Source organism: Aspergillus pseudodeflectus (genome assembly GCF_044049435.1).
Source record: "Aspergillus pseudodeflectus strain CBS 756.74 chromosome Unknown BJX68scaffold_33, whole genome shotgun sequence".
NCBI classification, from domain to species: Eukaryota; Fungi; Ascomycota; class Eurotiomycetes; order Eurotiales; family Aspergillaceae; genus Aspergillus; species Aspergillus pseudodeflectus.
The window spans coordinates 16,775-41,386 of NW_027263809.1; the positions used below are offsets into that span (position 1 = coordinate 16,775).

The window sequence follows — 24,612 nt, forward strand, 5'->3', positions numbered from 1 at the left end:
CCCTGGTAGGTGATCATTTTAGTGCCCCTGACTAAGCGGCCCAGGACAGCTGGCATCGTCCCCGCTACCTCGTATCTTTCGCGGACTGTTGTATTGTGCTCCCGATGGCGTACGCAGTCGATATATCTGAGACAGTTTTCCACTCCAGGCTGCCCCGCCGAGACATCATGGCGGTTATAGCGACCATCTCCCAGCCAGAGTACCTCAAGACTGTACTGCATTGCGCGTCTCCGCTGGTCCCTTACTGGTCATATTTGGAATAAGTAGCGTCCAGATTGCATCTCGTGATGCAGCCTGCATAACCTTGATTTGAGTAACTATGTCCAGTATCGCAGGAAAGGGCGAAATTCGGAACGCGCTCTGCATCCTTTTTTACTACTAAATCAGAGTCTATTAAACATTATTACATATGGGTCCTACATATGGGTCCCGGTTCTATATACAGCCGACACTCCATCACTCCATCACTCGCAAAGCTGGCGCAACTCATTCGTGAATGTCTCAATCACAGCCTGCATCAGACTGTCGTCCACAACATTGGTTTGCCACGAAGGCACCAACATCAAGGTGCCGTCGGCGCCGGTTATGACCGAGACTTCAACAGCGCTACCCGTGACGCTGGCGCTCTGAGAAAAGACAACGCGGCCCATTTGCGGAATCGAGGAGTCGTCGGCATTCTCCGTCTTCACGACTCCGAGGCTTGACACTTCATATGTTGATTTTCTCGGTTTGCCGAGCTTAGCCTCGAGCAGCTCCTTGCGATAGTCTTTTACGAACTTCAAAAGACCCACAGATGTGTTTTTGCTCTGTAGCTTCAGCTCTCTCAAAATTGTCTGTCGGGATCGCTTAGCTTCCGACCAAGGGAAAGCCTTGTCGGTTACGGCGCTGCGAGTGTATGATTCAAAGAACTCCTGTACCCAGACGCCCATCGAGTCTTCTGTGATGCTTTCAGGGAGCCATGATCGGGAGGAGATGGCGCCGCTGCAGCTGACACGAATGAATTCCTCGGGTATGTGAGGAAACAAGGCGCGTGCGAATGCAGTCTGAATCAAACAGGTCACTGTTGTGCCATTCTCACGGCAGGCCTTTACGAGTGCAGAGGTCTGGGCCGCTGTAAATGAAACCATGCGTAGTCGCGTTTTCAGAGGGAGCTGGTGTTCTCCTCCAGCCCACAGCTTAGGGTCAGTTCTTGGAAATATCACCTCCTTGAAAAGCACTTTGGAAAGATAGAGGAGAGACACTGGGAGCCCTCGCGGATGAGCGGCTTCTAGATTGGGAAGCAGTGCTGTCTTGGGTGATGGAACAACCTGTCTGGCTTCCCCGGGTTGCAGCGAAGCAGCTCCGCGTAACGCTTGGAGAAAGGTCCGGTGAAACGCCTTGCCAGATCCCCCATCGCCGAGAGCGTGGTGATATACAAAGACGGCAGTGAACTGATTCTTGTCCGTCTCGTCGGTGGATACGATGAATCTCCAGTAGGGCCCTGGCGGTGTAAAGCCAGTATTATGCTGGTCCTGTAGAAAGTATTCTAGCTCGTTGTCGGAGAGTCTCTCAGTACGATGTTGAAAAGATATAGGCTGAGACAAATCGATCTCCGGAAGGCGAACAAAGTACGGCTCGTTGGACGCCTCGTCATGAGGAATTGCAGAGAGAATCGGATGTTGCTGAATGAGAGTATCCACAGATTTATATACGTAGTCCTTCAGCGGAAGGCTGTAACTCTCAGGTAATGTGTAATTGACCGCAAATGCAACATTGTAGTAGTATCCAAGAGGATGGCGCATGGTGGAGTACTTCTCCAGGTTGCCTGTTCTGAGTCAGCGATTGGAAGAAGAAGCGGAGAATCAAGAACTTGAGCCAATTGCTCACTCACCAACAGGGCGCAGTTTCTCAAAGCTGTCCATGATTGCGGTCATGCTCGCGACTCCAAAGAACGATAATTAGGCAGACATCTACTCCGAAATTAATGGTGTTTTATGTTGGAGAACAATACGAAGGGGCGTGGTGATTGTGGATATAGTACACACGTGATTTCCCGCTCATTACCTAAGGATCGATATGCCAAGACTTTTCGGACGCCAATGGACTCCAGGCGGTGAGAACCAGGAACCTCGGTCGAGGGGCAGAATCGAGGGGTTTTGTGTTCTTCAACATTCCATTCTCTGACCTCATATCATTGTCGTTGATCTTTATAAGTTTCTAGAGAACTTAAGGAGTCGCCAATATGTCTCGTGGACCCTTTGTTGTTCCGGCTCTCAAGAAGCACACCGCCACCGTGATCATGGCTCACGGACTGGGCGATAGGTTCGTTTCCGATATTCAAGCGTATACCACTAAACTGACGGGCTAACGATTGTGATTCTGTACAGCGGCGCAGGATGGTACGCTCTCATACTCCCGGACTAGGTGTGACAAGTCGAACGGCAGAATGGCTAATATGAGGGATAACACAGGGTATCCCTGGCTCACAATTGGCGCCGACGGAACATGTTTGACGAAGTGGAATTTATCTTTCCCAATGCACCTATGATCCCTATCACAGTGGTACGCTCTGGCTCTGGCTATGGGGGGTCCGAATAACTAATACCCCGGCGATGATATACAGAACTTCGGAATGTCAATGCCTGGATGGTACGATATTACCAAGCTTGGTCGTGATGTAGGTGTCATTCTTACCTTCCTTTTACAATGAGCAGTAACTAATGGTCTCTGGCAATTGCAGCTCGATTTTCAAGAAGCCGTCAAGAACCAGGACGAAGCCGGTATCCTCAAGTCCCGCGATTACTTCAACACCTTGATAAAAGAGCAAGTCGACAAGGGCATCAAGCCCTCGCGCATTGTCCTCGGCGGATTTTCACAAGGAGGAGCCATGTCTCTGTTCTCGGGAATCACAAACCCGGAGAAGCTGGGTGGCGTGTTTGGCCTCTCGTGCTACATGCTCCTTAGCGACCGCATCAAGAACTACGTCCCTGAGAACTGGCCAAACAAGAAAACGCCTTTCTTTATCGCACACGGCACCGAGGATGATGTTGTGCCGCACGAGTTTGGAAAGCGGTCGGCTGAGTTGGCTAAAGAGCTCGGCTTGGAAGACGTTACATTCAACTCTTACCCGTACGCCCCTGCATTCTTCCTCAGTGCTGGCTTTGCTTCTTGCTCACAATTATATAGGTACCTCCAACACTCCGCAGACCCACTTGAGATTGAAGATCTGGAGAAATTTCTCAATAAGACGATTCCCCCAGAGGACAATGGAAACTTATGACTTGACGACGGTTTGTCGCAGTGGAAGACCACTTCATACGGCCTGGCCCTTGGTTTAGCACTGCTGTTAATAGCCATCCTGATACACAGACGAGGCGCTGAAGATCAGTCCAAACATGAACATAAATAAATAGATTGACAATCGCACAACCATTAATTCCAATTCATCATTCAAGTCTCTTTGGATGCCCTTTCAATAACTCTCTCAATAACCGCAACCATCGCATCATTATTTGTCGCATCGAAAGGAATCATATGCTTCGAACCATGATCATAAAACTCCGCCTTTGACGGCTCACAAAGCTCACGAAGCCTCACCCCCTGCGGATACAATGGGTCCTGTTTTCCAACAATATGCGCCGTCGGAATCTTGACCGGATAGTCAGCGCCGTCGGGTATGCTAAACGTCGTCTTCCCCGATAATTCGTACGGGGCACCGGCACAAATGAACACCGCCGCTTTGAAAAGAGGCGGCGCGGATGGACCGTATTTCTCTGCGTGGTGGAGAAGAAGCGAGAAGGCGAGGGCAGCGCCCTGCGAGAAACCCATTACGGCGTCAAAGGGGCCCTCACGCTGCATTGTGCGAAGGGTATACTCAATGGCCTTTAGGAGGTCTTCACCCGGGGCGATATCGCGGGGATAGTGGTTGAAGAAGGGGGGCGGGACGATGCCTTGGAGCTCTAGACATTGTTAGCATCTATTTTGTCTGCTAGGGCTTTAACAGTATACCAGGCTCGCAGTCAGAGTTGAGTCTGCCATTTATGAATGTGAATTTGTGGCCCTTGGCTTCGAGAGGTTGGACGAGGCCGCCTAGTCAAGGTCAACTATTTCAGTTGATTTACAATGAATAATCCGCTAATCTCTTTATACCAGATTGGATCTCGAAGATCTGAAATGTCAATTAGTGTGTTGTTTCAACTTATACGACGCAGATGTGATGATGGACGTACCTCCCCGCTCGTGCTACCACCGTGCAAACACAGAAACCGCATGGTGGTGGTTTCTAGACGAAAGTAGTAGTGTCAGGGTTGTGGTTATTGCGATGAGCAGAAACAATCAAGGTCGAGAGCTTTTTTATCAGCGCTGAAGAGTGTTGATCGGATGATGACATAGATCAATACGGGTGGGGTTATTCAATCTACGACTGGGCAGAGCACGGGACCTCCACGCTTCAGGCAGGTATACATACGTGTATTACTTCGGGCTCATCTACGTAAAGCCGAAACCATCGAGACTTCAAGTCTGGTCCTTACCTATTATGATGGACCGCGACCATTACCTCTATATTCCGTGCTTGAGTCCGGCGCTGCTGATTACCCGATACGGAAGTCCCGATCCAGGCCGAACGGACCTTGGAAGAGGATATCACCTGAGCTCAGCAGGTCACTCGGTCCAATGGTCCCTGGTCAGGGTTTAGATCTTTGGATCTGGCCTTCAAACATTGGGTGATTGCAGTCATTTATATTGCAAGATGCAAGATATGTTATGCGTCGGGCTGGAGCAGCTGACAAGCTTCCAGACTGGTCTTGATGCCTTATTTCGTTAGGGTTTAGCCGAGGAGCCTCCATCCAGCGCCTCGAGGCACAGCCCACAATCAACGCGACAACAGATTCGCAGGACCAGCTCAGCACCCAGGAACATTGTAGAGGACACTGTAAAGCGTCAAAATAATCCGTAATTGTAGCAGTAATCAAATAATGGCAGCTCTTGAAGAGTGAGTTAGCGAGCAACGCGGCCCGCTTTCGCCATTCTTCCTTCTGCTTCTCCCCACACAAACCCGGCAGACTGAACTGAACCTGAACATCTGAACTTCACCTTTGCGCATCCATCCTCACCACTCACCACCATACCCTCAACCGTTCAGGTAATTACCGCCCGCTTCCTTCTCCATCGCCTCATCAACTCCCAATACACCCGACGACCAGACTCTCCGTATCGTCCGCGAGCACGGGCTCTGTCTGACGTCGTGAGGATTCCGAGTCTTGGCATCGTCTTTCCCACACAGCACCACATTTCCGACTCCCGGCTCCTCGACTGCTCTTTCAAGATTGGCACAGAGTGTTGACGCTTCGCCTCTTTATTTTACAGGTTCTACGAATAAACAACCGTCAAAATGGATCAGGCAAAGTTGGCTAGAATGCAGGCGAGCGTGCGGATTGGTATGTGAATTTTTCTCTTTCTGTGTCGTTTTCAGTGCAATTGTGCGGTGCCAGCTGCGCTGCGGGGGAATCGCGAAATTATACTACGAGGTGAAACGATTGGGTTTCTCGGGTTCGGGGTAATTTTCGCGGAATTCGCGATGTCTAGGGGGTCGAACTGCATTGGGAATTGGTTAACTTTGGTTTGAATCATCCGCTGACACTTCGTCACAGGGTATGTAGCTACGATTCCCCTGCTGAATTCGAACTCCTCAAAACACCTCCGACCGATTACAACCAGATAGAAAGGAACGCAAGGATAGGAAGATGCTGATACGTTGTGAACAGTGGAAAGGGTACTCCCCGCCGCAAGGTCAAGAAGGTCCACAAGACCTCTGGCGCCGACGACAAGAAGCTCCAGGCCACCCTGAAGAAGATGAACGTCCAGCCCATCCAGGCCATCGAGGAAGTCAACATGTTCAAGGAGGACGGAAACGTCATCCACTTTGCTGCTCCTAAGGGTACCTCCCCCTCTCTGCCTGTCATCTCAACAAAGAAAACCAGCGACTAACAAGCGAATCCCAACAGTCCACGCCTCCGTCCCCTCCAACACCTTCGCCCTCTACGGTAACGGCGAGGAGAAGGAGCTCACTGAGCTCGTCCCTGGCATCCTCAACCAGCTCGGCCCGGACAGCCTTGCCTCCCTCCGCAAGCTCGCCGAGAGCTACCAGAACATGCAGAAGAACCAGGCCGGCGAGAAGAAGGACGACGACGAGGACGACATCCCCGACCTCGTTGAGGGCGAGAACTTCGAGAGCAATGTTGAATAAATTTAGCCGCTACCACCCAAATCGAATCCTGAATCTTCCTCACCCCTCTCACGTTCCCCGTCTTTGGCACAAGCGGGCGCAATCTGATGATGATATTCTTCTCTTTTTTGCACAATGCGCATGAGGTTATGTAATACCTGGCCTGCTGGCGAGGATCTAGCGAGGCAGGCAAGAGGATAAAAATATCAATGAAAGAATGAATTGAATATCACTGTCATTTCTGGTAATGAGGAATACTGTTCCGCGTTGGCTATTTCCACTCGGCACTTTCCTTGTCGAGGTATTGCCTCAAGGACTACTACCCAGATCAAGCTCCATCAGTGTGAGAGCAGGGTGCGAGATATCCCCTCGGATAAGCACAACGGTATAATTATTACTTTTAGAAGAATGCGATCGAGATGGATGAGGTCCTCAGGTCCAATGTTGTGACAATTATTCCCTGCTCCATGATGCTGTATTGCAAACGCCGTCGTAAAATGCTATCAAATACAAAAACGTAGATATAAAATAACATGAATCAACCTAAACGTACACCCCGGATAACTAGTAATCATACATGCGTCACGGGGAGAACGAAAGGAACGGATGATCATGATTCCTCCCTCAGGCCACAAATATCCGTCCCTAAGACCAAGTCCACCATGTACCAGAACCGCCAGTATACGTTGGATTTGTCATAGTCGAAGGTTCCGTCTTCCCGGAGCTGTGGACCGTCGCCAACGATATCACCCGTAAACCAACTAAGAATCGGGATTGATCGTAGGACGCGCTCAGTGACTGTGGGTGCTGGGGGAAGAGCTTCGGCGATCGGTCGGAGTTTTGTCCGTCGTACCGTTGGCGCATGTGTCATGAATTCGGAGGTGGTTGTTGTGGCTTCTTTGGCGATGTGTCGTTGCTGTAGGGTGGATTGCTCGATGCCAGTGGCGGTCGCTGAGCTGACAGTGCTAGTTGTGTCTTGAGAAAAGACATCATCGGAATCAGCAATGCTAGCGAGGTTGTTCATTCCAAAGGATCGAGGCAGTGTCGACGTCGAGCGTTCCCTGTCTTTGTTCTGTAGGAACGCAGTAGAGTGAGATGTGCTAAGAGTCCGCTTGTTTTGCGCCAGGACTCGGTTAGACTCCGTCGAGCCTACAGGAATGGGGACATCTTCTGCAGGCCCTTGTCCATGGTAAAGCTCGCAGAAGACATGATGTCCATCAATTTCCAGCGGCGAGTAGAAGCAAGCACGATCGGCAGCCGTCGTGGAGTCGAATGTGACCTTGATCCAGTGGAAACCACCCGCATATCGTTTTGACTTGCGGTTGGCATCGGCAGACAAGTTTGCGCGGATCACCACATCACCTCCGCTGAGAAGTTGAGCGTATCCATTGCTGGTTTTGGGGTCAATCCGCGGATAGTCCTCACAGATTATCCCTCGCGAAGTCCGCTCATACTTGTCAATCACCTTCCACTCTGAATCCTTACTCCTGTATCCATAGAGCATGCATTCCGTCGCGGTCTTCTCCGTCTGGTTCCTCGCGTTCTCGAGACTCGACGCCGACGCTGACTTGGGGAGTGTATTCCGGGACTTGTCGTCCTCTTGCTGTTGGGCGAAAAGGCGGCCGAACTCTGCTACGTTGGCGTTCTCCTTCTTCGCTGGGGTACCAGTGCGAGTACGTGATCGGGAGTGTTCAAAGCGCGCATTTCTTCTCTTTCCAAATGGTCCAGATTCCTCCGGTGGTCGTCGTGGATTGCGAGCTTCGCTGTTTTCATCGGGGTCCATATTAGCGAATTGCTCCAAGCTTGCAAACGCGATACTCTCCACACGTAAACTGCACCCGTGTATTCTGCCCGAAAACTCACTCTTTGTAGACATAACCCCAGGGTAAAATGTTCCCTTTGTCGTCTTTCGCGCGCTCCTCCAGAGGGACGGAATGGTACTCCATTTTGAACTGCAGTCACAACGTTCAGGAAAATTCGTAAAACGTATAATATAGAGCTCGAAGGTATATTTAAGCCGCTTCCAGAGGTGGGATGACTGTGCAGCGGAAGGCCCCGCGAAGGTGTGTCAATTTGAGCTTTGGCGCTGCCGTTGCAGATCGGATGAGCTCTCCAAAACATTTTGTCACGATAAACACAAAGTTCGCCCGGGATACCATCACGTGATAACCGGCAGTATACACATCCCCATCCAAGCCGTCTTTCCTCAATCATCAATCCATTATTACGCAGGTTATCATTTCTGTACTCTTCGGCTGCTTATTCAAAATCTATATGCAGACACTATAGCTGGTGTAAGAATGTTATCTGTCCAACATCCCCTTCCAAACCACAAACCTCGTCAAAATTCCCAACCTCCACTTTTCTACGTGCCACATGCTCCATGAACTTCTCTATGCGACAGGAAGATCCAGGTGCAGAATCACAGTATGGCAGGGGTACGATCTTGTCGTTTATGTTCACCCGAATGAATTCCTGTTTTCCGGTCGCTGCGCCATCATTAAATGGCGAACAAGTCATACGTTCAAGAATGATGCGCCCTCCCATTGGCATCACCGAGGAGGTACGCCAGTTGTGATCTGTGACTTTATGCGTGACTGGAAGCTCAGGATCGTATTTTGGATCCTTGAATATATCCAGCGCCGCAAGGAAGGGGGCGATATCTCCGTCATGGACACTGCCAAACGTTAGACATCGGGCAACTTCTACGGGGGAAAAGTGAGCCTACAAGCTGAAAAACAAAGACCCAGCTTCCGGTCCCTTCTGTAGAAGAGCGGCTGTGGCATTCAACCAGAGCCATCCCATTGCGCCGGCATACTTATTCCCTGGTCCTGCCCTGTAATAGTGCACCAAGTCGCGCGCGTATTCGAAGTTTTCCCAGTCCTCGCGAGTGAATACATCGCACCAGGGGCTTGATCCACGCGCAAGCGTCTCAAATCCGCACATTTCTTGCATGCTGAAGATTTCCATGTTTGTAAAGGTCCCAAGGGCAGAGTTGCCTTGCCTGGATATCAAGTTCTCCGCTATGGCGGGTGCGTACGTCTCCTGGAAAAGCGCAAGCGTATTCATGCCCTTGTCGTGGCCATCCTCCGTGTCTTCAAGGTATTTTAAACAAGTATCTCCCGGAGTCAGTGTGTTCGCGCGTCGGTCGAATGTCTCGGGGATGATCTCGAGCTCGGCTTTCCCACTGCTTTCCCAATCCAGCCCAAACAGTCCATACGCAAAGTACTTTGCCGTCTCAATCACGCGCTGGCAGTCGCTTGCCCAGAATCGGACCCTCGAGTCCGCTGGAATGAGATGCTGATACCGTGTAGAGAGCCGAACACCGGTAGTGAACCCCCCAAGAGTACCAGAGTAGGGACCAGTCCGAGTCAACTGGTCAAAGTCTTCATCTGGGGTGCTCGTGATGTATTCCCAGTCGTTCAGGAATGACAACGAGCCATTGAGAACCACGTTGGCCTCTTTGATTCTGTTGAGAAGAGCGAGGTGACCTTGCGATAAACGGTTAGCCGTGGAATGTAGACAGGATCTTATATAGTTGGGTTGACGTACGGTTTCCTGCGTTTCGTGTGGGATATCTCTCCCCGTGCCGTGCCATCTAGTCACGCATCAATATATATTTTATTGTGGGGAATAAGAAGAGCAAACAAACGATCCAGCCAAACATGGAAGGGGTTGCCTATATACTTACCATATGCACCTGATCCACGCGACACCCTGCTGGATCTTCGAGTCCCCGTACAGGGCCGTCCAGTTTCTCAACCCAAGGGCCGTAGCCGCCGAGATGGTAGTGGAGGTTCCAGCCATCATTTTTCAACGGCGATGGCCTTTCATGAAAAGAGCTATGAGGTGGGTCAAGCCACGAATTCCAGCTGGGATAATGTGGCGATATCCAAGTATTACGGCTCTTGTTACATCTTGCGGTGAACCGCTCACAGATCAAAAACAGTGCATCATCTCTGTAAAAGGATAAAATGCCGGCTATTGCAGCTAGAAAAGAGAGAAGCAATATCGAGAACGACAAAGCACCCATCATCGAAAGCTAGGCCAAATATGGTCCAAGAGGCTGAGTGGTGGAATTCTGGAAGAGAGTGAAGCAAAAGATGAAGATCTGCGAACGGATTAACGGCCTCCCAACCGCCAAGAAAAACTGGGAAATGCGGGCAAATAGTGGACTTTTCGGGGTGTCATAGGTTTGCAGTACATTGAATTGTTTAGAGCGGAAACGAATGGTAGAGTAGATTTTACTTAGAAAATACAACCTGTGAAATACATCCTTCAGCTGATAGCAGTATATAGATGTATCATGTAGCATAGCGGAACCTAGGGCTCCTATCGCCCATTTCTTCAATTTCCTCGTCCGTCATACCAGAGACTTTGTCATCTTCGAGGCCTTGGTCCCTACGATTGTTCTTCCACCGGTAGTAAACCCACATTAGGCCATATACAACTCCCGCGAAGCCGACCAGAGACAGGGTCACTGCGTTACCCCGTACATAGCGAGGGCCTTCATTGGTCTTGTAAAGGAATGGGGACATGACGCCACTAACATTTCCGAATGTCAATTGAAGTCCAGTGGCAAAAGTACGTTTGGCGTAGCGCGGAAGAGTTGTAGGTAACCACGCCAAAGGCAGGCCAACTGCCACGTATAATCCCACTGCAACAAGCAGCGCGCCAAAATAATGCACTCCAGAAGAAGAGTCAGAGATGAGGATTCCGTACCCGACAACAGAGATTGCGGCAAAGAGGCAGGTATAGATTGCACGGCGCTGTGTGCGATCGCTGAGCCACGCCACAACTAGATATGCTAGGGCTCCGAGTGCGTAGCAGGGAATAGTGAGGGCTTGAACCTCAGGGGTCGACCAGTCTCCCAGCCCACGGATGATTGTAGGTAAAAAGGTGCTGTATCCATACAGCATGGTATCAACACCAAACTGGGCGATACAGAACGCGTAAATCCTCCAATCAAACGCACCTTCTTTGACGTCCGCCCAATGGAACTTTTGGGCGGACGCCGTATGACCAAAGTGACGACCACGCAGCTTGACAACCAAAGCCCGGTCCTCTGCATTGAGGTAGTAAGCCGTCTCGGGCGAGTCTGCGAGGAAGAACCACGTTGCGACTCCGACGAGAACGGTGGGAATTCCTTCAATTATCATAATCCATCGCCAGCCTCTGAGCCCACTGACTCCGTCCATGAACCCAATGCCGTAGGCGAGGAGACCACCGCATGCGCCGGCTAAAGCGGCACTGCTAAAAAGGTACCCAGTTCGTAGAGCAAGCTCATGTTTGCTGTAAAAAAGTGTCAAATAAGTCATAAGGCCAGGGAAAAGGCCAGCCTCGACAACACCTGAAACAGTCAATCACAATTTAGGCATGAATGTTTCGAAAGTTTGCTCACCAAGAAGGACACGACAGGCAATGAGACCACCATAGCTCTGGACAATGCCCGTAAGGGTCGCTATGATACCCCAAATAACTGCTATCGATGCAATATAACGTGACGGAGTCAACTTTTTGATGACTAGATTCGACGGAACCTCAAAGAGCTGCAAACAACTGTTAGACAAGCTAATCCATTAAGTCCATGGACAGAGCATACGCAGTAAGTCACAAAAAGGATCGAAACGGCGACCTGGTACTGATCGCCAACCAAGCCCAGATCCTCCTCTAGGCCGTATAAACGGGCATTGCCGATGTTGACTACGTTCACACAGTTAGCCATGGTTTTTTTTTTTTTTTCTCTGGGCGGATGTAGCGCACCTCTGTCTAGAAAACTGAATAGATACAAAAGCACCACGAAAGGCAAGATGTATATATCCATTTTTCTGATAAGTCTCTTTTCTGCAAGCTCATCGATGGCGGAGATATCGGAACTCAGATCCATCTCTGGCAACCTTGCCTCCTTGCTCGTAGACGATTGCTGTTCGGTATCCATTCTAACGTTTGAGATCACAATCAAGAGACAGCTGTAAGGTCTGTGCTTCGAGTTCGTTCAATGCAGTTGCCAACCGTGGCGAGGCCGGTATCGGAAGGGACGATGATCTGATGGACGATTGATCAGAGTCTCGGAGCGTCCATGGCGCTATTGCGTGTGGAAAATTCTGGCCGTGCACGGCAAAGGATGCTTTCAGGCAATCTCCGTCTGAAGGCTTTCAAGTGTCATGACAGTTAAATGAAGAAATCAGCCGAGATGGGGTGACAAAAGTGGGCGAAAATGTTGTGCCAAGAATCCAGATCGGCTGCTTATCAGTGGTCCGGACCCTGCGAGGCAAGAAGTGGGATAAGGTGGAGAATTCCTCTGTTGCTCAGATGAATCTTGGCCTGGCAACTTCCGCACACCATCTTCTTGCGATCCTTCCTCCTCTTATATCCTTCTATATCGCTGATTAATGGTGAAGCAAGGGATCTTCGACTGTGCTGTTTCCCATAACTTACTTTTTTCTGACGTCAGAAATTGGAATATACCGAGATCGCCCACCTGCAGATACCACCTGGGCACTGGATTCCTTATCAAGTAAAGCGCCGCTTGGACGATGCATGCTTTTTATACCCGGCATGGGATGTGATATACTACTCCGTGCGTTGCAGAGTAATTTGGTTATTTATGACTCTGCAATCCATCTCCTCTCTAGGTAAGCATAATTCTACTCATCTATCATAGCCTCCATGATTCCATACACATCTCGCGCATATAGCCTCACCGGAATTGCAAGACTGTCACTCCGTCTGTTAACGGCTATCTACTTCAAGTTTGGCCACGAGATTCGATATTGTTTTCTACTTGTCAGGTAGGTAGACTTTGTGAGTCGACCTTCACTTCCGAGGCTTCACGCCATCGTCGAATAATCATTCCCAAAGATAGCTGAAGAAGCACAAAGCACACACTCCAAGTCTTCTATGTGTCTTAAACGAGCTTATATTCTCCATGCTTAAGACCTTTGATACTCACTAGGATGCGCAAGATCATTGCCCCCGAATGGCGTAGGATCTGATTAATACCTCTCAATGGCCAGTTGGCAATGTTTTCTCCCCTTGTGTGCGCCTGACCTGCATGAGATCTTCGTGGGGCAGGGTATATAGCAGTTAGCCCACGCCAGTTACCAGGGATAAATACTTAACTCCAAAATACAAAGAGAAGGTTGCTAAGATTTGACTAGCAAGATAACTTCGCCTAACTGGCAGCGCATGTAGAAGATTTTAGATATTGTTTTCTGTAACGGTGAGAATAGCCAGTATGCCTTAAAATTCTCATAAGAAATAGAAGATTAGAGATCTCCACTTATACTTATCCTAGAATACCCCCCTTGCATATATTATGAGCAGTGACTTCAGTTGCAGTATAAACCATGAACAAACAACGGTCTCCACATAGTTGGTGACATCATACCTTCGTGTTTCGTCAATCCCATAGTTCACCATGGATGACACCGTTCCAGATGAGTCTGGCTAATATGCGGATTAATACTAGGTATAGCTTTGAAGTTAATAGCCCCTGGTACCTGTTCCTGAAATTTTAATGTACATGGTTGGCTCGGCAAATGATTAACGTTTATATACTTCATACTTTTCTTGGCTAGGCCTCAGCGGGGACCGTGCATCATTATTACCGAGCATCCAAATCCTTCTCACGTGTCCTTAAGAAGTGGAGAGCATCCTCGGACCAACTGGGCTAAGAACGTTCACTTATCTGTCTTCCATCATTCATCTTTCATCTTCTCGAAGTCATTGTTCTGCAAAGCGAGTTCACGATGCCGGAAAACTACGGAGAGTATCAGGCTGAGATCTACGGCCAAGGCGCCTTGCTGGGCCATAAACCGAATGTCACTACCGACCCTCGGCTCCTCGAGGAGCAGGCGCGAAAGACACTGAGCAGTCGGTCTTACAATTATGTCGCTGGAGGAGCTGGCGAGAAGTCTACGATGGATAGCAATCGGTTGGCTTTTCGGCAATGGAAGCTGTAAGAGTGCACTCTGTACTGCTTGAGTAGTCACAACCATAGTAACGTGTTCGTATGTAGGGTCCCAAAGATGTTGAGAAAGGTACGTTTCAGATCTCTGTTCAACATAATTTCAAGGTGAGTGCTTATTCTAGGTGCGCGGTATAGATGGATAAGCAGGACCTCGCTGTGAACATCTTTGGGCAAGATTACCCAACCCCTTTGATCATGGCACCGGTAGGTGTTCAGTCTCTGTTCCATCCAGACAAAGAAACGGGTCTTGCAGAAGTGTGCACAGAGGTAGGGGTTCCATATACTCTTAGCACCGCGAGTTCTAGCTCGATTGAAGAGGTCGCAAACGCAAGCGGAGACGGCAAAAGGTGGTTCCAGCTTTATTGGCCAGGCGACAATGACATTACCCTGTCGTTGCTGAAACGCGCGAAAGAGAACGGTTTCTCCGTCCTGGTGATTACGCTAGATACCTGGTCCCTGGCATGGCGACCGGCGGACTTGGATAACGCTTATATTCCGTTCATTCGCGGGGTCGGAAATCAGGTTGGATTCTCAGACCCAGTTTTTCGCGAGAAATTCGAGAAAGATACTGGATCGAAAGTTGAGGATGATATTATCGCAGCGTCCAGAGCATGGATTGGCAACGTTCTGTCTACAGCGCCACACACCTGGGATCAAGTCTCCTTCTTACGGAAGAACTGGGATGGACCTCTTGTTCTCAAAGGCATTCAGCATGTCGATGATGCGAGACTTGCCGTCGAAGCTGGCTGCGACGGGATTGTTGTTTCCAACCACGGAGGTAAGTCTCTTAACGTCTCGAGAACCCTTGCCACACAATGTACTGATTGAAGATAGGTCGTCAACTCGACGGAGCCGTTGCCTCGTTGGAAGTTCTTCCCGAGATAGTCGATGCAGTCGGCGATAAATTGACGGTCCTGTTTGACTCCGGTATCCGAACAGGGTCCGATATCATCAAAGCCCTATGTCTTGGGGCGAAAGCGGTGCTGGTGGGCAGACCAGTGATCTATGGTCTTGCTATCGATGGGAAGAACGGGGCTAAGTCAGTCCTCAGAAGCTTGCAGGCCGATCTTTGGCAGAGCATGTCCCTGGGTGGTATATGTACCGTCTCGGAGTGCACAAGGGATAAGTTGAGAAAAGTGCAGTACGGGGGCGACACAAAAGCCATGCTGTGACGCCATCATTGATATCGAGATGGGAGGGGTAAATCAAGCTCATATCAGCATCGTGTTACTTATCTAGATCGCATGTGCAGCGTACTCATGAAATCATGAATAGAAACACCCTCCTCTCATAGGAATATGCAACATGTGGAGAGAGAGAGAAATCATGGGGCAGTTCACCATATTTTGTTGGGGAAACACAGGCGGATCACATGCCAGCCAACCCCGAACCCCAGTGGTCATCCGCGTTTGTTTGTCGCGGCCACAAGCTGAGTCTTCTGACGCAACACCTACATCCCTCGTTCTCTGAATCTAGTTTCCTTATCCTTCCAAATGATAGTTTTAGAGCCTTGCCCTCTCATATGGCCAGGGGAGATATTTGTCGCAAAAGACCAGACCAAAGTGAACACGACAATTACGTCAATGGCTCGAAATGCCTAGACTACTGGGCTTTGGACCAAGCTGGAAACAAGATGAAGTCGAAGGCACAACATCCAGCCCCAGCGATGCAAGCCATGTACCTGCGGCTTCCGGCACTTCTCTGCTTCCCAGACCGGTGGCCTCCTTTGTGTCACTGATAACCCAGTCCACCTCCCTGTCTCTCCGCCTGGGAACTTACTTTGGCGGGGTCGCTCTCGATGGGGCACGGGTCACAACACTGACTGGGCTAGAACTCAGTCGAGCCGTAATCGAAGGGGTTCTGACTAGGGCAGGGAGAGATGTTGCTTTTCGGAGCAATGGGAATCATGGGAAGGCTGAAGCAGAGTCTATCCTCGAGAGGAGTGTAAGTCCTATTTCAATACAGCCGGTTCATGGATTAATCTCATATCCAGCTCGCTGCACTACATACTACGGTAACTTCTGCATCATTCTTTGCAGCTGCAACATTCCATCTTTCCTCTACGACCCTCACATCCGCCTCGAATATGTCCCAAGCCCTCCTATCGACGCTAGACGCGATTCTTGGTTCCACCGAGTCCTCAAGAGCGATTGCCGCAATCATAACCCTCATCCGGCAGGAGTTCAGCGACCCAAGTGCTCAAGTCGGTTCTGAGAAAGTTGGAGTTGGCGATCTCCTTGTTGGAACCGTCGGGTTTGCGATGCTCCAACGGTGGGGTAGGAAGAACACAGAGAGACATATACGCATCAATGGCGGGCTGGAGACTATATGGGATGTTGTCATTTTGGACAATGGAATGCGAGCAGATGTCGTTGGGACGCACCAGATCCAACCTGCGAGCAACCCCCGGGAAAACATGCCGAACAGGTCACGCCGATCATCATTCATGTCTCCTGGAAGTAACGAAGACGGTTTTGATGTGATTCAGCGTCCATCGAGCATGACAGGTACTGAGAAATCACCTTCCATCATCCTGCCAACTGATCAGAACCATATGTCCGAGGAAGACATCCGTCTGTACATTATGAAACAGCTCCCTCGAGGTTGCCGGGCCTCGATCAAGACCGACTCAGTAACGGCCCGTACAATAACCGTCAATGTCTATGATGATGAAAGCGGAGAAATCACAGCTCCACCGGGCACTATGGTTGTCGAAGAACGCTTCAACGACGACTCGCATGATGGGCGCATGGCCTCAACTAGTCAGCAAACTCCAAAGCATACTATTGTGTTCCGGACAGCGTTCAACAAGTCCCAAAGTACTGACGTGAGGCCTCCTTCAATGCACTTTGTCGGTACAAGTGAAGGTGTCGATAAGCATGGTAATGATGGTTCTCGACCTATTACTGAGCTAGACGACTCTGCTGTGTTTGATTCGGAACCGGAAAGCACATTTAATGACACAAATCGAGAAGCAAAACGCCGGAAACAGAATTTTGAGCCAGGTCACTCATCATCCAATACTCGCATTTCAAGCCCCCCTCCGATCTCCTCGAGGGAAGCACCGCAGTCTTCCAGGCGAATCAGTGGAGATTCAAAGGCGATGTTTGGCAAGGGCTCACTAGCAAAGATTGCGCAGAAGGTCAGGCCGGCCATCGGCGAAAGAAGCGACCAGTCAAAAAGGTCATCTTTGCGACTACCCTTATCCAACGCCCAGCTTACATCCGGAAACCTGACCCAGCGTAACAAGGCTCACAAGGGAGCGGTTGTGGATAAAAAGTCACCCCAACAACCTCAGACGGGAAAATCTATCTTGTCCACCAAAACAAAAACTTCAGCATTTGCTGCGAATAGAAGCGCTCCAAGGACTTCTTTGCAAGACACAAGGGCACGACCTATCCAAAGTGTTGAGACAACTGGTCGCCGAGGATTGGCTTCGAGGGCGGAATACTACGAGGTGCATGAAAAGAATCAAGAATCATTATTGGTACAGACTGATGCTTTTACTGTCTCGCGGGACTCGCGGCCCTCTTCACCAACAGCGACGAGGACTCATGTCCGCAGTAGTAGTTCAATGTCGCTTACGCGGTCTAAAGCAGATACTACAGTGGCTATACATACTGATAAAAGACCAAACTCTTCAGCCAACCGCAGGTCCAAGTCATATTCATCTAGTATATACTCAGTTGCAACGGCCGGATCTGAAACATCACTGGTCCTTGCTCATCGTGCTCGGAAAAGCGCATATGACGATGCCTCAACTATTCAGGCGCTCAATCGAGATGGGCTTGTTCCAGGCATTTTTCCTCAACGACACTTTGTGCGAAACATCAGACGTTTCTGTCGATTCTCCTCTGCAACATATGGGTCCAACGCTCTCCAGGTCATGGGTGTTCCGCGAGCCCCAAAGGGTTCTGCCAAAGAGAAGATTCAGAGTCAAGAGCATAGCGATTTCTCTGATCACATAGGGCTGCCGGCCTCTGCCATTCTTCTCTCGTCCTTCGTGGACCCTGCGGGTGGGTCTAACGCCGCAGGCGAAACACAGAGTGGCTTTCCTCTTGTTCATTACCTGTTCCTTGACCACGAGTCTAAAGCCGTCGTGTTAGCGCTGAGAGGGACATGGGGCTTTGAAGATGTTCTCACGGATATGACTTGCGCGTATGATGATTTGGAGTGGCAGGGCAGAACCTGGAAAGTACACAAGGGTATGCATGCCTCGGCGAAACATCTCCTGATGGGAGGGGGCAGGCGGGTCATGATTACTATCAGAGCTGCCTTGGAGGAATTTCCAGACTACGGTGTGGTATTATGTGGCCATTCACTCGGGGGTGGAGTAGCGGCGCTTCTTGCTACGATGATATCCGAGCCTACCCACGGAACATCCCTGGTGTCCTTCACGACTGCTTCACACTCTGACGGGCAGGCTGTCTCTAATGGTACCGAAACTGCTGATGACAACCATTCTGCTTATTATCTACCCCCCGGTCGCCCGATCCATGTCTATGCATATGGTCCTCCCGCAACTATGTCACCATTCCTCCGTCGGGCCACACGTGGGCTAGTAACCACTATCGTGAACGGCCAAGATGTGGTACCCTGTCTCTCGTTAGGTATTTTGCATGACATGCATACCACCTCTTTGGCCTTCAAGAGCGATGTTTCTCAGGCCAGGTCTCATGTTCGCTCTCGAGTCTGGGAGAATATACGACAGAGCATAGTAAACAAGTTCTATGTCCAAGAGACCCCTCTGCTCCTGAATGCTGGTGACGGCCTAGGTGAGGATGCCTGGGCCTGGAGCACTCTGAAATCTCTACGAGACGCAATGTGTGCGCCGAAATTAGTGCCTCCCGGAGAGGTCTTCGTGGTCGAGACGATGCGCGTTCTTCAACGGAGCGCGTTCACCTCTGACGTAGGGGAAGATGGCCCACGACTGGGAAGGCCTGCAACAAGAGTGCAACTGAAGTTCATCCGAGATGTTGAGACCCGATTCGGAGAATTGCGGTTCGGCTCTGGAATGTTTAGTGACCACAACCCGGCGAGATACGAAGCCAGCCTTGTCGCCCTCACGCGCGGTATATTGGATGATTAACGACGAGCTATTACGAGATACTTGAATATAAGATTCGACATGCACATTTTGGTGAGATCGATATACGGTACATGATACATTTATCTTTTATTCTGTTCATTTCATGGCGGCCGAGAGTTGGAGTATACCATACCAATTCTCGTGCGCTTCAATATAACAACCTGAAATAGACTAGAGTACAATATACCTGGTTGAATATGTTACAACACTCGAACAGCAAGTCAACATGACAGCTCACAATGCGGACAAATCGACCAGCATTCGTTCCCTAACATCAGTGATATTGGTGTTCGGCTCGGCTCTCGTTTCCTGATATATCACTGTCCATGGAGAGGTCGTCTTCATTCCCGTATAGAAGCATCCGCTGGTCAACATGCTTTGGACCCTTCTTGCTTGGTGACTGTGTTGGCGCGAGTCGCAAAACAAGACGGCGCAGCGGCAATTAAGAGCGTGTTAGAGCTATGGGCCTCCTGAATGCCGAAAGTCCGGAAGGAGCCGCGCAAACCCAGCTGTCTGTATCGGTTCCTCGGAGATATGGAGTGTCCTGGGAGCGGCGGGTATCCATGATGCTGACCAGTCTCCAGCTGCAGCGCAACGGACCAAAACTCGGGTTAGATCTGAGGAAATCACAGATCTTATTAATCGCTCATCACACTCTCTTGTTATCGATGCCCTTTTGCTTCCTCTCTTCAATCTTCGCATCTAAGTCGTGCATCTGCTTTTCAACGAGGTCTTTCTTCCCGACGAGGTTTTGGCGCAAGTCTCGGAGTACAGCGATTCGCTCATCGATGGTAACTTCTCGGGATTTCTGTACTTTCTAGGTTTTCTTCATTAGTCTAGTAAGTGAAACGTGTTCGAAATCGAAAGCACGTACTTGGGCGACCTCCTTCTCGGTCTTTAAGCCGGCACCGTAGAGTGTTCCCGCAATGGTGATAGCGGTTACAGCGCCGGTCAAGACAAGACGCCTAAATTTCAGCGGAGATTTGGTGATAGACATCGTTTATCTTCTCGAAACAGGAATCTCCACAACCTCAATTTCACTGTTCAATGATGTTATATCTTGCTTCCTCAGGCTGCAAAAAACATGCAGCGATTCTAGTTCTGCCGCGCCTTACCGCCCTTTTAAGTGGAATTAGATTGATTGCTTTTAGCGCGTCGCGTCTCGCCGCGCCAAAAAGTCATGAGGCGTTGACGCCGCAACAAAGAAGACAAACGATGTCAAAGAATCGGCCCCTCATGTCGCAATAGAACAATTCCCGGACTTCGGTTGCATCCTCATGCTTTCTAGTCTTCACCAAGACGGCAACACCGGTCGAACCCAAGTATGCCTTCGTTAAGCACAATCCGAAAACGTCGACAGCGGTCTGAGGAAGATGATGAGACCGATGAATCTACTTCCGCGTCATCACCAAACCCCACTCCTCAAAGCAACAGCAAGCGACCGAGGATTGAAGTAACGCAGGGTGAGCAATCCGAATCCGGCTCCGATGTCGTCTCTGAACCCGACAACGAGAATGAGGGGGAGAGGGAAGACTCCATGGATTCGAGCCAAGCCGACACTCAGGCTCCCGCTACACAGACTTCGATTGTTCCAAATGGCGTTAGGAATCAAGCTGTACAGGAGGGCTACAAACCCGGTGCTATTGTTCGCATAAAGGTGACCGATTTTGTCACATACACCTCAGCAGAGTTCTTTCCTGGGCCAAAATTGAACATGGTGATTGGGCCGAATGGAACAGGGAAAAGTACACTTGTCTGTGCTATTTGTCTTGGACTAGGTTGGGGACCACAGGTACCTAATTCCTTCCAGTTGCTGTCGCTCCTTGGTCGTTTTATACTTACATCTTTGTGCTAACGGTTCTGGGCTGGTAACAGCATCTAGGACGTGCAAAAGATACCGGCGAGTTTGTCAAACATGGTTGCAGAGAGGCCACAATCGAGATTGAACTCGCTGGTGGTCCGAAATTCTCGCGAAATCCCGTTGTGACCCGAACCATCAAACGAGATGGCAACAAAAGCACATTTACATTAAACGGTAAACCAGCAAATCGGAACCAAGTCCTGAGACTTGCTCAGTCGTTCGCTATCCAAGTCGATAACCTCTGCCAATTCCTTCCACAAGATAAAGTAAGCGAGTTCGCTGCTCTTACGCCTATTGAATTGCTTAGCTCAACCCAACGGGCGGCGGCTGGCGCAGAGATGGTGGAGTGGCACGAGAATCTGAAGACTCTAAGATCCGAGCAGAAGAGACTCCAAGCAGACAACCAGGGCGACAAAGATCTGCTGCAGAATCTTGAAGAGCGACAAGAAATGCAGAGGGCGGACGTCGAAAGGATGCGCCAAAGAGCTTTGATAAAAAAGAGAATCGAACTGCTAGAAGAATGTCGACCTATCGTCTTGTACAAAACTATGCATAGGCAGTTTGATCAACTGAAGCTAGATAAAGATAGCTGCCACCGCGAACTCGAAATGCTCAAGGCCGAACTGGAGCCAGTCATGAGATCCGTGAATGAGAAGCAGGAATACTGTATGCAACTGGAGGCCGCGATAAAGCACAAGCAGCGAGGCGTCGACGCGGCCAACAAAGCAGCAACTGACATCGGAAGGAAGGTTGAAGAGCACGAACAGAACATGAAAGACCTTGAATCTGAGATCGAAGCCGAGAAGAAAAGCTCCACTGCCTTGAGGAATGAGGCGCTCAAGATCAAGCAAACAATCAACAGACTAACTCGGCAACTGAACGAAGAGCCTGTGGAATTCGACCCGGATTGGTATAACGAGCAGATTGTGAGTGACCTAGTGGAATCAAATTCCTCATACTAATACTGAGCAGAGAGAAAAACGAAGACAAGTACGAGATATCGAAGATCAAGCGAGTGAGATCAGAGGCCGTCGACGGCCCCTTCTAGAAGAGGTCAAGGAAAAATCAGATCGTCTTAAGGAAGTCGAACAACAACTGCAAGGTCTTGATTCACAGTCTGGAAGACAAGAGAAGAAACTATACGATGCTTCCAAGGATTCTTACAAGGCCTATAAGTGGCTCCAGGACAACCAAGACAAATTCGAAAAGGAAGTATTTGGCCCGCCGATCGTTACGTGCTCGATCAAAGACCCCCGATATGCCGACCACGTGGAATCGTTATTGCAAAGAACAGACTTTATAGCCTTCACGGTGCAAAGTCGAAACGATTTCAGGACCTTGCAGAGACATCTTAATGGCGAACAAAAGCTCCACGATATAGCTATCAGGACATCTGTGGCTGCTCCGAGTAACCTTCGCTCTCCGCTACCAGATAATCAACTTCAAGATCTGGGATTCCAGGGATGGGCTAAGGACTTTCTTCAGGGCCCAGAGCCTGTGCTTGCCGTACTATGTGGCGAGAACCGGCTACATCAGACCCCTATTAGTCTTCGAGATATCTCCGATGAAACATACAGAAGCATGGAAAACGGCCCAATCAGTTCCTGGGTGTCTGGTAAGCAGGCTTACCAAATCACTCGACGGCGAGAGTACGGTCCATCAGCTACCTCTACGCGTGTGAGATCAGTAAGACAAGCTAAGGTGTGGACGTCTCAGCCAGTGGATGTATCAGCCAAGGGAGCCCTTGAGCGAACCATTCAAGCCCTGAGAGTCGAGAAGGAGGCTGCCGAGGAAAAAATAGAATCAGAGAAAGCCAAACTTACTCAGCTAGGTGAACATCACTCAGCCTGCGAGCGAGAGAGGGTCAGTTATCAACTTTCATCTTGCTATACATCCATACTAACAAGAATTACAGCAAGCTCTCGAGAAAGAGAAGAATGACAAACAAAACGCTCACACCAACTTCAGAGCCATCCCGGAACTAATTCGTAAGGCCCTGGGACACCGTTTTATGTCGTCTTAACCTAACCCTGTTCAATAGGCCAACAAGAGGCGAAGAAGAGAACCAACGATGCTCAATTCGCTGAAATGAGAGAGCGCGTTATCAGAATCCGCAACAAGCAGGATCAACTGTCTCTCAAAAAAGCGGAAGCTGCCATTCAATACGCGGTATGACCCTCTGTGATTTCTAATGTGCTACTTTTGTATTGATAAGAAACAGGATGCTGTCGAGAATCTTCGCGCACTTCAAGAGGAGGTGATCAAACTCAGTCTCTGGAAAATAGAGGGAATGTCGGATGTGGAGATCCTAAAAGCACACACGACTGATCATCGTGAGAGGCTTACTGCTAAAGAGGGTGAATTAGCGCAGAAACTGGAAGAAGTCAAGGAGATGGCGCAGACCCTCAGAAAGCTCTCTAAAGAGGCAGGAAAGACCGCAAGACGTGTCAGAGAGGATCCGGAACTCGAAGCGATACAGCAGGAGGTATTCAGCCACACGGTGGAACAATTGGAGGCAGATATCGACTCAGAAAAGGCGCGTCTTGAACTCACGCATGGAGGTTCTAGCAACGTCATTCAGGAGTTCGAGGAACGCGAACGGCAAATTGAACGACTACGCGGAAAACTCACAGACTTTGAGAAGAAACTCGAGGATTACAATCATGCCATACACGAAATCCGAGGCAAGTGGGAGCCAAAGCTCGATGCTATCATTCAGAGCGTCAGCGATGCGTTTTCCGACTCGTTCGCACGTATTGGCTGCGCCGGTCAAGTCTCCCTAGACAAGGCAGGAGAGGAGCCAGGCCCGGATGGTGAGCCCAGCGGTAACGACTTCGACCAGTGGTCTATTCAGGTTCACGTCAAGTTCCGAGAACACGAAAGTCTCTCCCTCCTCGACTCCCACCGCCAGTCCGGAGGAGAGCGCGCCGTAAGCACAATCTTCTACCTGATGGCGCTCCAATCTCTCTCGGCCTCGCCCTTTCGAGTCGTGGATGAAATCAACCAAGGTATGGATCCTCGCAACGAACGCATGGTTCACGAGCGCCTAGTCGATATCGCCTGCGCCCCAAGCGGCGGCGACAGCGGCGGCGGACAATACTTCCTAATCACCCCCAAGCTCCTCAGCGGCCTCGTCTACAAGCCCGGAATGCGAGTCCTTTGCATCGTCAGCGGCGAACATATGCCCAAGGACCACAATGAGATCGACTTCGGTGCAGCCGTGCGTAATATGCGCGCTGTGACGGAACGGACGAAGCGCATGGGACGAGCTATCGACAGCTCGACTCCAATGTCAAGCATCGCCGCTTGATGTCTCTCCTTCACCCATCCCTTTCTCTCCATTAAATTCAATCGACTTACCTGTTTGATTCTCTTTCTCTTGGGGGACAGGTCATGCGGGCTGGGTGTTCTTACGCGGTAAAGACCTCATTTTCTGATGTTGCGTTCAATTCTTGCCTATACTTGACTGTGATACCTGAAGCATT

At 49.9% G+C, this 24,612-nt stretch overlaps 9 protein-coding genes across 9 annotated transcripts; 5 read left to right on the forward strand and 4 right to left on the reverse strand.

Annotated features, from left to right (window-relative positions):
- Positions 1-179: 179 nt before the first annotated feature.
- On the reverse strand, positions 180-1,966 carry BJX68DRAFT_125628 (uncharacterized protein). Its single transcript, XM_071036191.1, has 2 exons — positions 1,871-1,966; positions 180-1,804 (listed from the first exon to the last, which is right to left on the reverse strand). The coding sequence occupies exons 1-2, from the start codon at positions 1,911-1,913 to the stop codon at positions 465-467; spliced, it is 1,383 nt and encodes a 460-aa protein (XP_070897027.1). The 5' UTR covers positions 1,914-1,966; the 3' UTR covers positions 180-464.
- Positions 1,967-2,156: 190 nt separating this feature from the next.
- On the forward strand, positions 2,157-3,423 carry BJX68DRAFT_240944 (palmitoyl-(protein) hydrolase). The gene is made up of 6 exons (XM_071040766.1): positions 2,157-2,301; positions 2,367-2,378; positions 2,451-2,541; positions 2,603-2,656; positions 2,720-3,108; positions 3,166-3,423. The coding sequence occupies exons 1-6, from the start codon at positions 2,222-2,224 to the stop codon at positions 3,257-3,259; spliced, it is 720 nt and encodes a 239-aa protein (XP_070897028.1). The 5' UTR covers positions 2,157-2,221; the 3' UTR covers positions 3,260-3,423.
- Positions 3,424-4,726, reverse strand: BJX68DRAFT_240948 (serine hydrolase FSH). The gene is made up of 4 exons (XM_071040767.1): positions 4,209-4,726; positions 4,129-4,147; positions 3,988-4,068; positions 3,424-3,938 (listed from the first exon to the last, which is right to left on the reverse strand). The coding sequence occupies exons 1-4, from the start codon at positions 4,248-4,250 to the stop codon at positions 3,430-3,432; spliced, it is 651 nt and encodes a 216-aa protein (XP_070897029.1). The 5' UTR covers positions 4,251-4,726; the 3' UTR covers positions 3,424-3,429.
- A 645-nt stretch (positions 4,727-5,371) lies between these two features.
- On the forward strand, positions 5,372-6,226 carry BJX68DRAFT_256468 (nascent polypeptide-associated complex subunit family protein; the record flags this gene model as incomplete). Its single annotated transcript, XM_071043190.1, has 3 exons — positions 5,372-5,421; positions 5,745-5,917; positions 5,985-6,226. 3 exons carry the CDS (start codon positions 5,372-5,374, stop codon positions 6,224-6,226), a joined length of 465 nt encoding a protein of 154 aa, XP_070897030.1.
- A 589-nt stretch (positions 6,227-6,815) lies between these two features.
- Positions 6,816-12,143, reverse strand: BJX68DRAFT_256469 (allantoate permease family MFS transporter; the record flags this gene model as incomplete). The annotated part of the gene is made up of 10 exons (XM_071043191.1): positions 6,816-7,968; positions 8,080-8,157; positions 8,490-8,882; positions 8,934-9,696; positions 9,758-9,803; positions 9,897-10,077; positions 10,529-11,555; positions 11,607-11,754; positions 11,808-11,908; positions 11,969-12,143. The coding sequence occupies 10 exons, from the start codon at positions 12,141-12,143 to the stop codon at positions 6,816-6,818; spliced, it is 4,065 nt and encodes a 1,354-aa protein (XP_070897031.1).
- A 1,698-nt stretch (positions 12,144-13,841) lies between these two features.
- On the forward strand, positions 13,842-15,501 carry BJX68DRAFT_240961 (lactate 2-monooxygenase). Its single transcript, XM_071040768.1, has 4 exons — positions 13,842-14,165; positions 14,226-14,247; positions 14,313-14,955; positions 15,012-15,501. Exons 1-4 carry the CDS (start codon positions 13,957-13,959, stop codon positions 15,347-15,349), a joined length of 1,212 nt encoding a protein of 403 aa, XP_070897032.1. The 5' UTR covers positions 13,842-13,956; the 3' UTR covers positions 15,350-15,501.
- Positions 15,502-15,596: 95 nt separating this feature from the next.
- Positions 15,597-19,497, forward strand: BJX68DRAFT_125726 (lipase family protein). The gene is made up of 2 exons (XM_071036192.1): positions 15,597-16,121; positions 16,171-19,497. The coding sequence occupies exons 1-2, from the start codon at positions 15,771-15,773 to the stop codon at positions 19,264-19,266; spliced, it is 3,447 nt and encodes a 1,148-aa protein (XP_070897033.1). The 5' UTR covers positions 15,597-15,770; the 3' UTR covers positions 19,267-19,497.
- Positions 19,498-19,915: 418 nt separating this feature from the next.
- On the reverse strand, positions 19,916-20,263 carry BJX68DRAFT_268701 (uncharacterized protein; the record flags this gene model as incomplete). The annotated part of the gene is made up of 2 exons (XM_071046160.1): positions 19,916-20,083; positions 20,141-20,263. The coding sequence occupies 2 exons, from the start codon at positions 20,261-20,263 to the stop codon at positions 19,916-19,918; spliced, it is 291 nt and encodes a 96-aa protein (XP_070897034.1).
- A 162-nt stretch (positions 20,264-20,425) lies between these two features.
- On the forward strand, positions 20,426-24,566 carry BJX68DRAFT_125737 (DNA repair ATPase SMC5). Its single transcript, XM_071036193.1, has 6 exons — positions 20,426-21,058; positions 21,142-22,053; positions 22,100-22,990; positions 23,043-23,115; positions 23,169-23,296; positions 23,349-24,566. The coding sequence occupies exons 1-6, from the start codon at positions 20,591-20,593 to the stop codon at positions 24,435-24,437; spliced, it is 3,561 nt and encodes a 1,186-aa protein (XP_070897035.1). The 5' UTR covers positions 20,426-20,590; the 3' UTR covers positions 24,438-24,566.
- Positions 24,567-24,612: the final 46 nt, after the last annotated feature.

Excerpts from the sequence above, each read along its gene's own strand:
- BJX68DRAFT_125628 (XM_071036191.1), bottom strand. The coding sequence starts at position 1,913 with ATGACCGCAATCATGGACAGCTTTGAGAAACTGCGCCCTGTTG. Across the intron at positions 1,805-1,870 it reads TGAGAAACTGCGCCCTGTTG|GCAACCTGGAGAAGTACTCC; the intron begins GTGAGTGAGCAA and ends GACTCAGAACAG.
- BJX68DRAFT_240944 (XM_071040766.1), top strand. The coding sequence starts at position 2,222 with ATGTCTCGTGGACCCTTTGTTGTTCCGGCTCTCAAGAAGCACACCGCC. Across the intron at positions 2,657-2,719 it reads TTACCAAGCTTGGTCGTGAT|CTCGATTTTCAAGAAGCCGT; the intron begins GTAGGTGTCATT and ends TGGCAATTGCAG. Across the intron at positions 3,109-3,165 it reads GTTACATTCAACTCTTACCC|GTACCTCCAACACTCCGCAG; the intron begins GTACGCCCCTGC and ends ACAATTATATAG.
- BJX68DRAFT_240948 (XM_071040767.1), bottom strand. The coding sequence starts at position 4,250 with ATGCGGTTTCTGTGTTTGCACGGTGGTAGCACGAGCGGGGAG. Across the intron at positions 3,939-3,987 it reads CAACTCTGACTGCGAGCCTG|AGCTCCAAGGCATCGTCCCG; the intron begins GTATACTGTTAA and ends AACAATGTCTAG.
- BJX68DRAFT_240961 (XM_071040768.1), top strand. The coding sequence starts at position 13,957 with ATGCCGGAAAACTACGGAGAGTATCAGGCTGAGATCTACGGCCAAGGC. Across the intron at positions 14,166-14,225 it reads GCTTTTCGGCAATGGAAGCT|GGTCCCAAAGATGTTGAGAA; the intron begins GTAAGAGTGCAC and ends GTTCGTATGTAG. Across the intron at positions 14,956-15,011 it reads TGTTGTTTCCAACCACGGAG|GTCGTCAACTCGACGGAGCC; the intron begins GTAAGTCTCTTA and ends GATTGAAGATAG.
- BJX68DRAFT_125726 (XM_071036192.1), top strand. The coding sequence starts at position 15,771 with ATGCCTAGACTACTGGGCTTTGGACCAAGCTGGAAACAAGATGAAGTC. Across the intron at positions 16,122-16,170 it reads AGTCTATCCTCGAGAGGAGT|CTCGCTGCACTACATACTAC; the intron begins GTAAGTCCTATT and ends TCTCATATCCAG.
- BJX68DRAFT_125737 (XM_071036193.1), top strand. The coding sequence starts at position 20,591 with ATGCCTTCGTTAAGCACAATCCGAAAACGTCGACAGCGGTCTGAGGAA. Across the intron at positions 22,991-23,042 it reads CAGCCTGCGAGCGAGAGAGG|CAAGCTCTCGAGAAAGAGAA; the intron begins GTCAGTTATCAA and ends CAAGAATTACAG. Across the intron at positions 23,116-23,168 it reads AGCCATCCCGGAACTAATTC|GCCAACAAGAGGCGAAGAAG; the intron begins GTAAGGCCCTGG and ends CCTGTTCAATAG.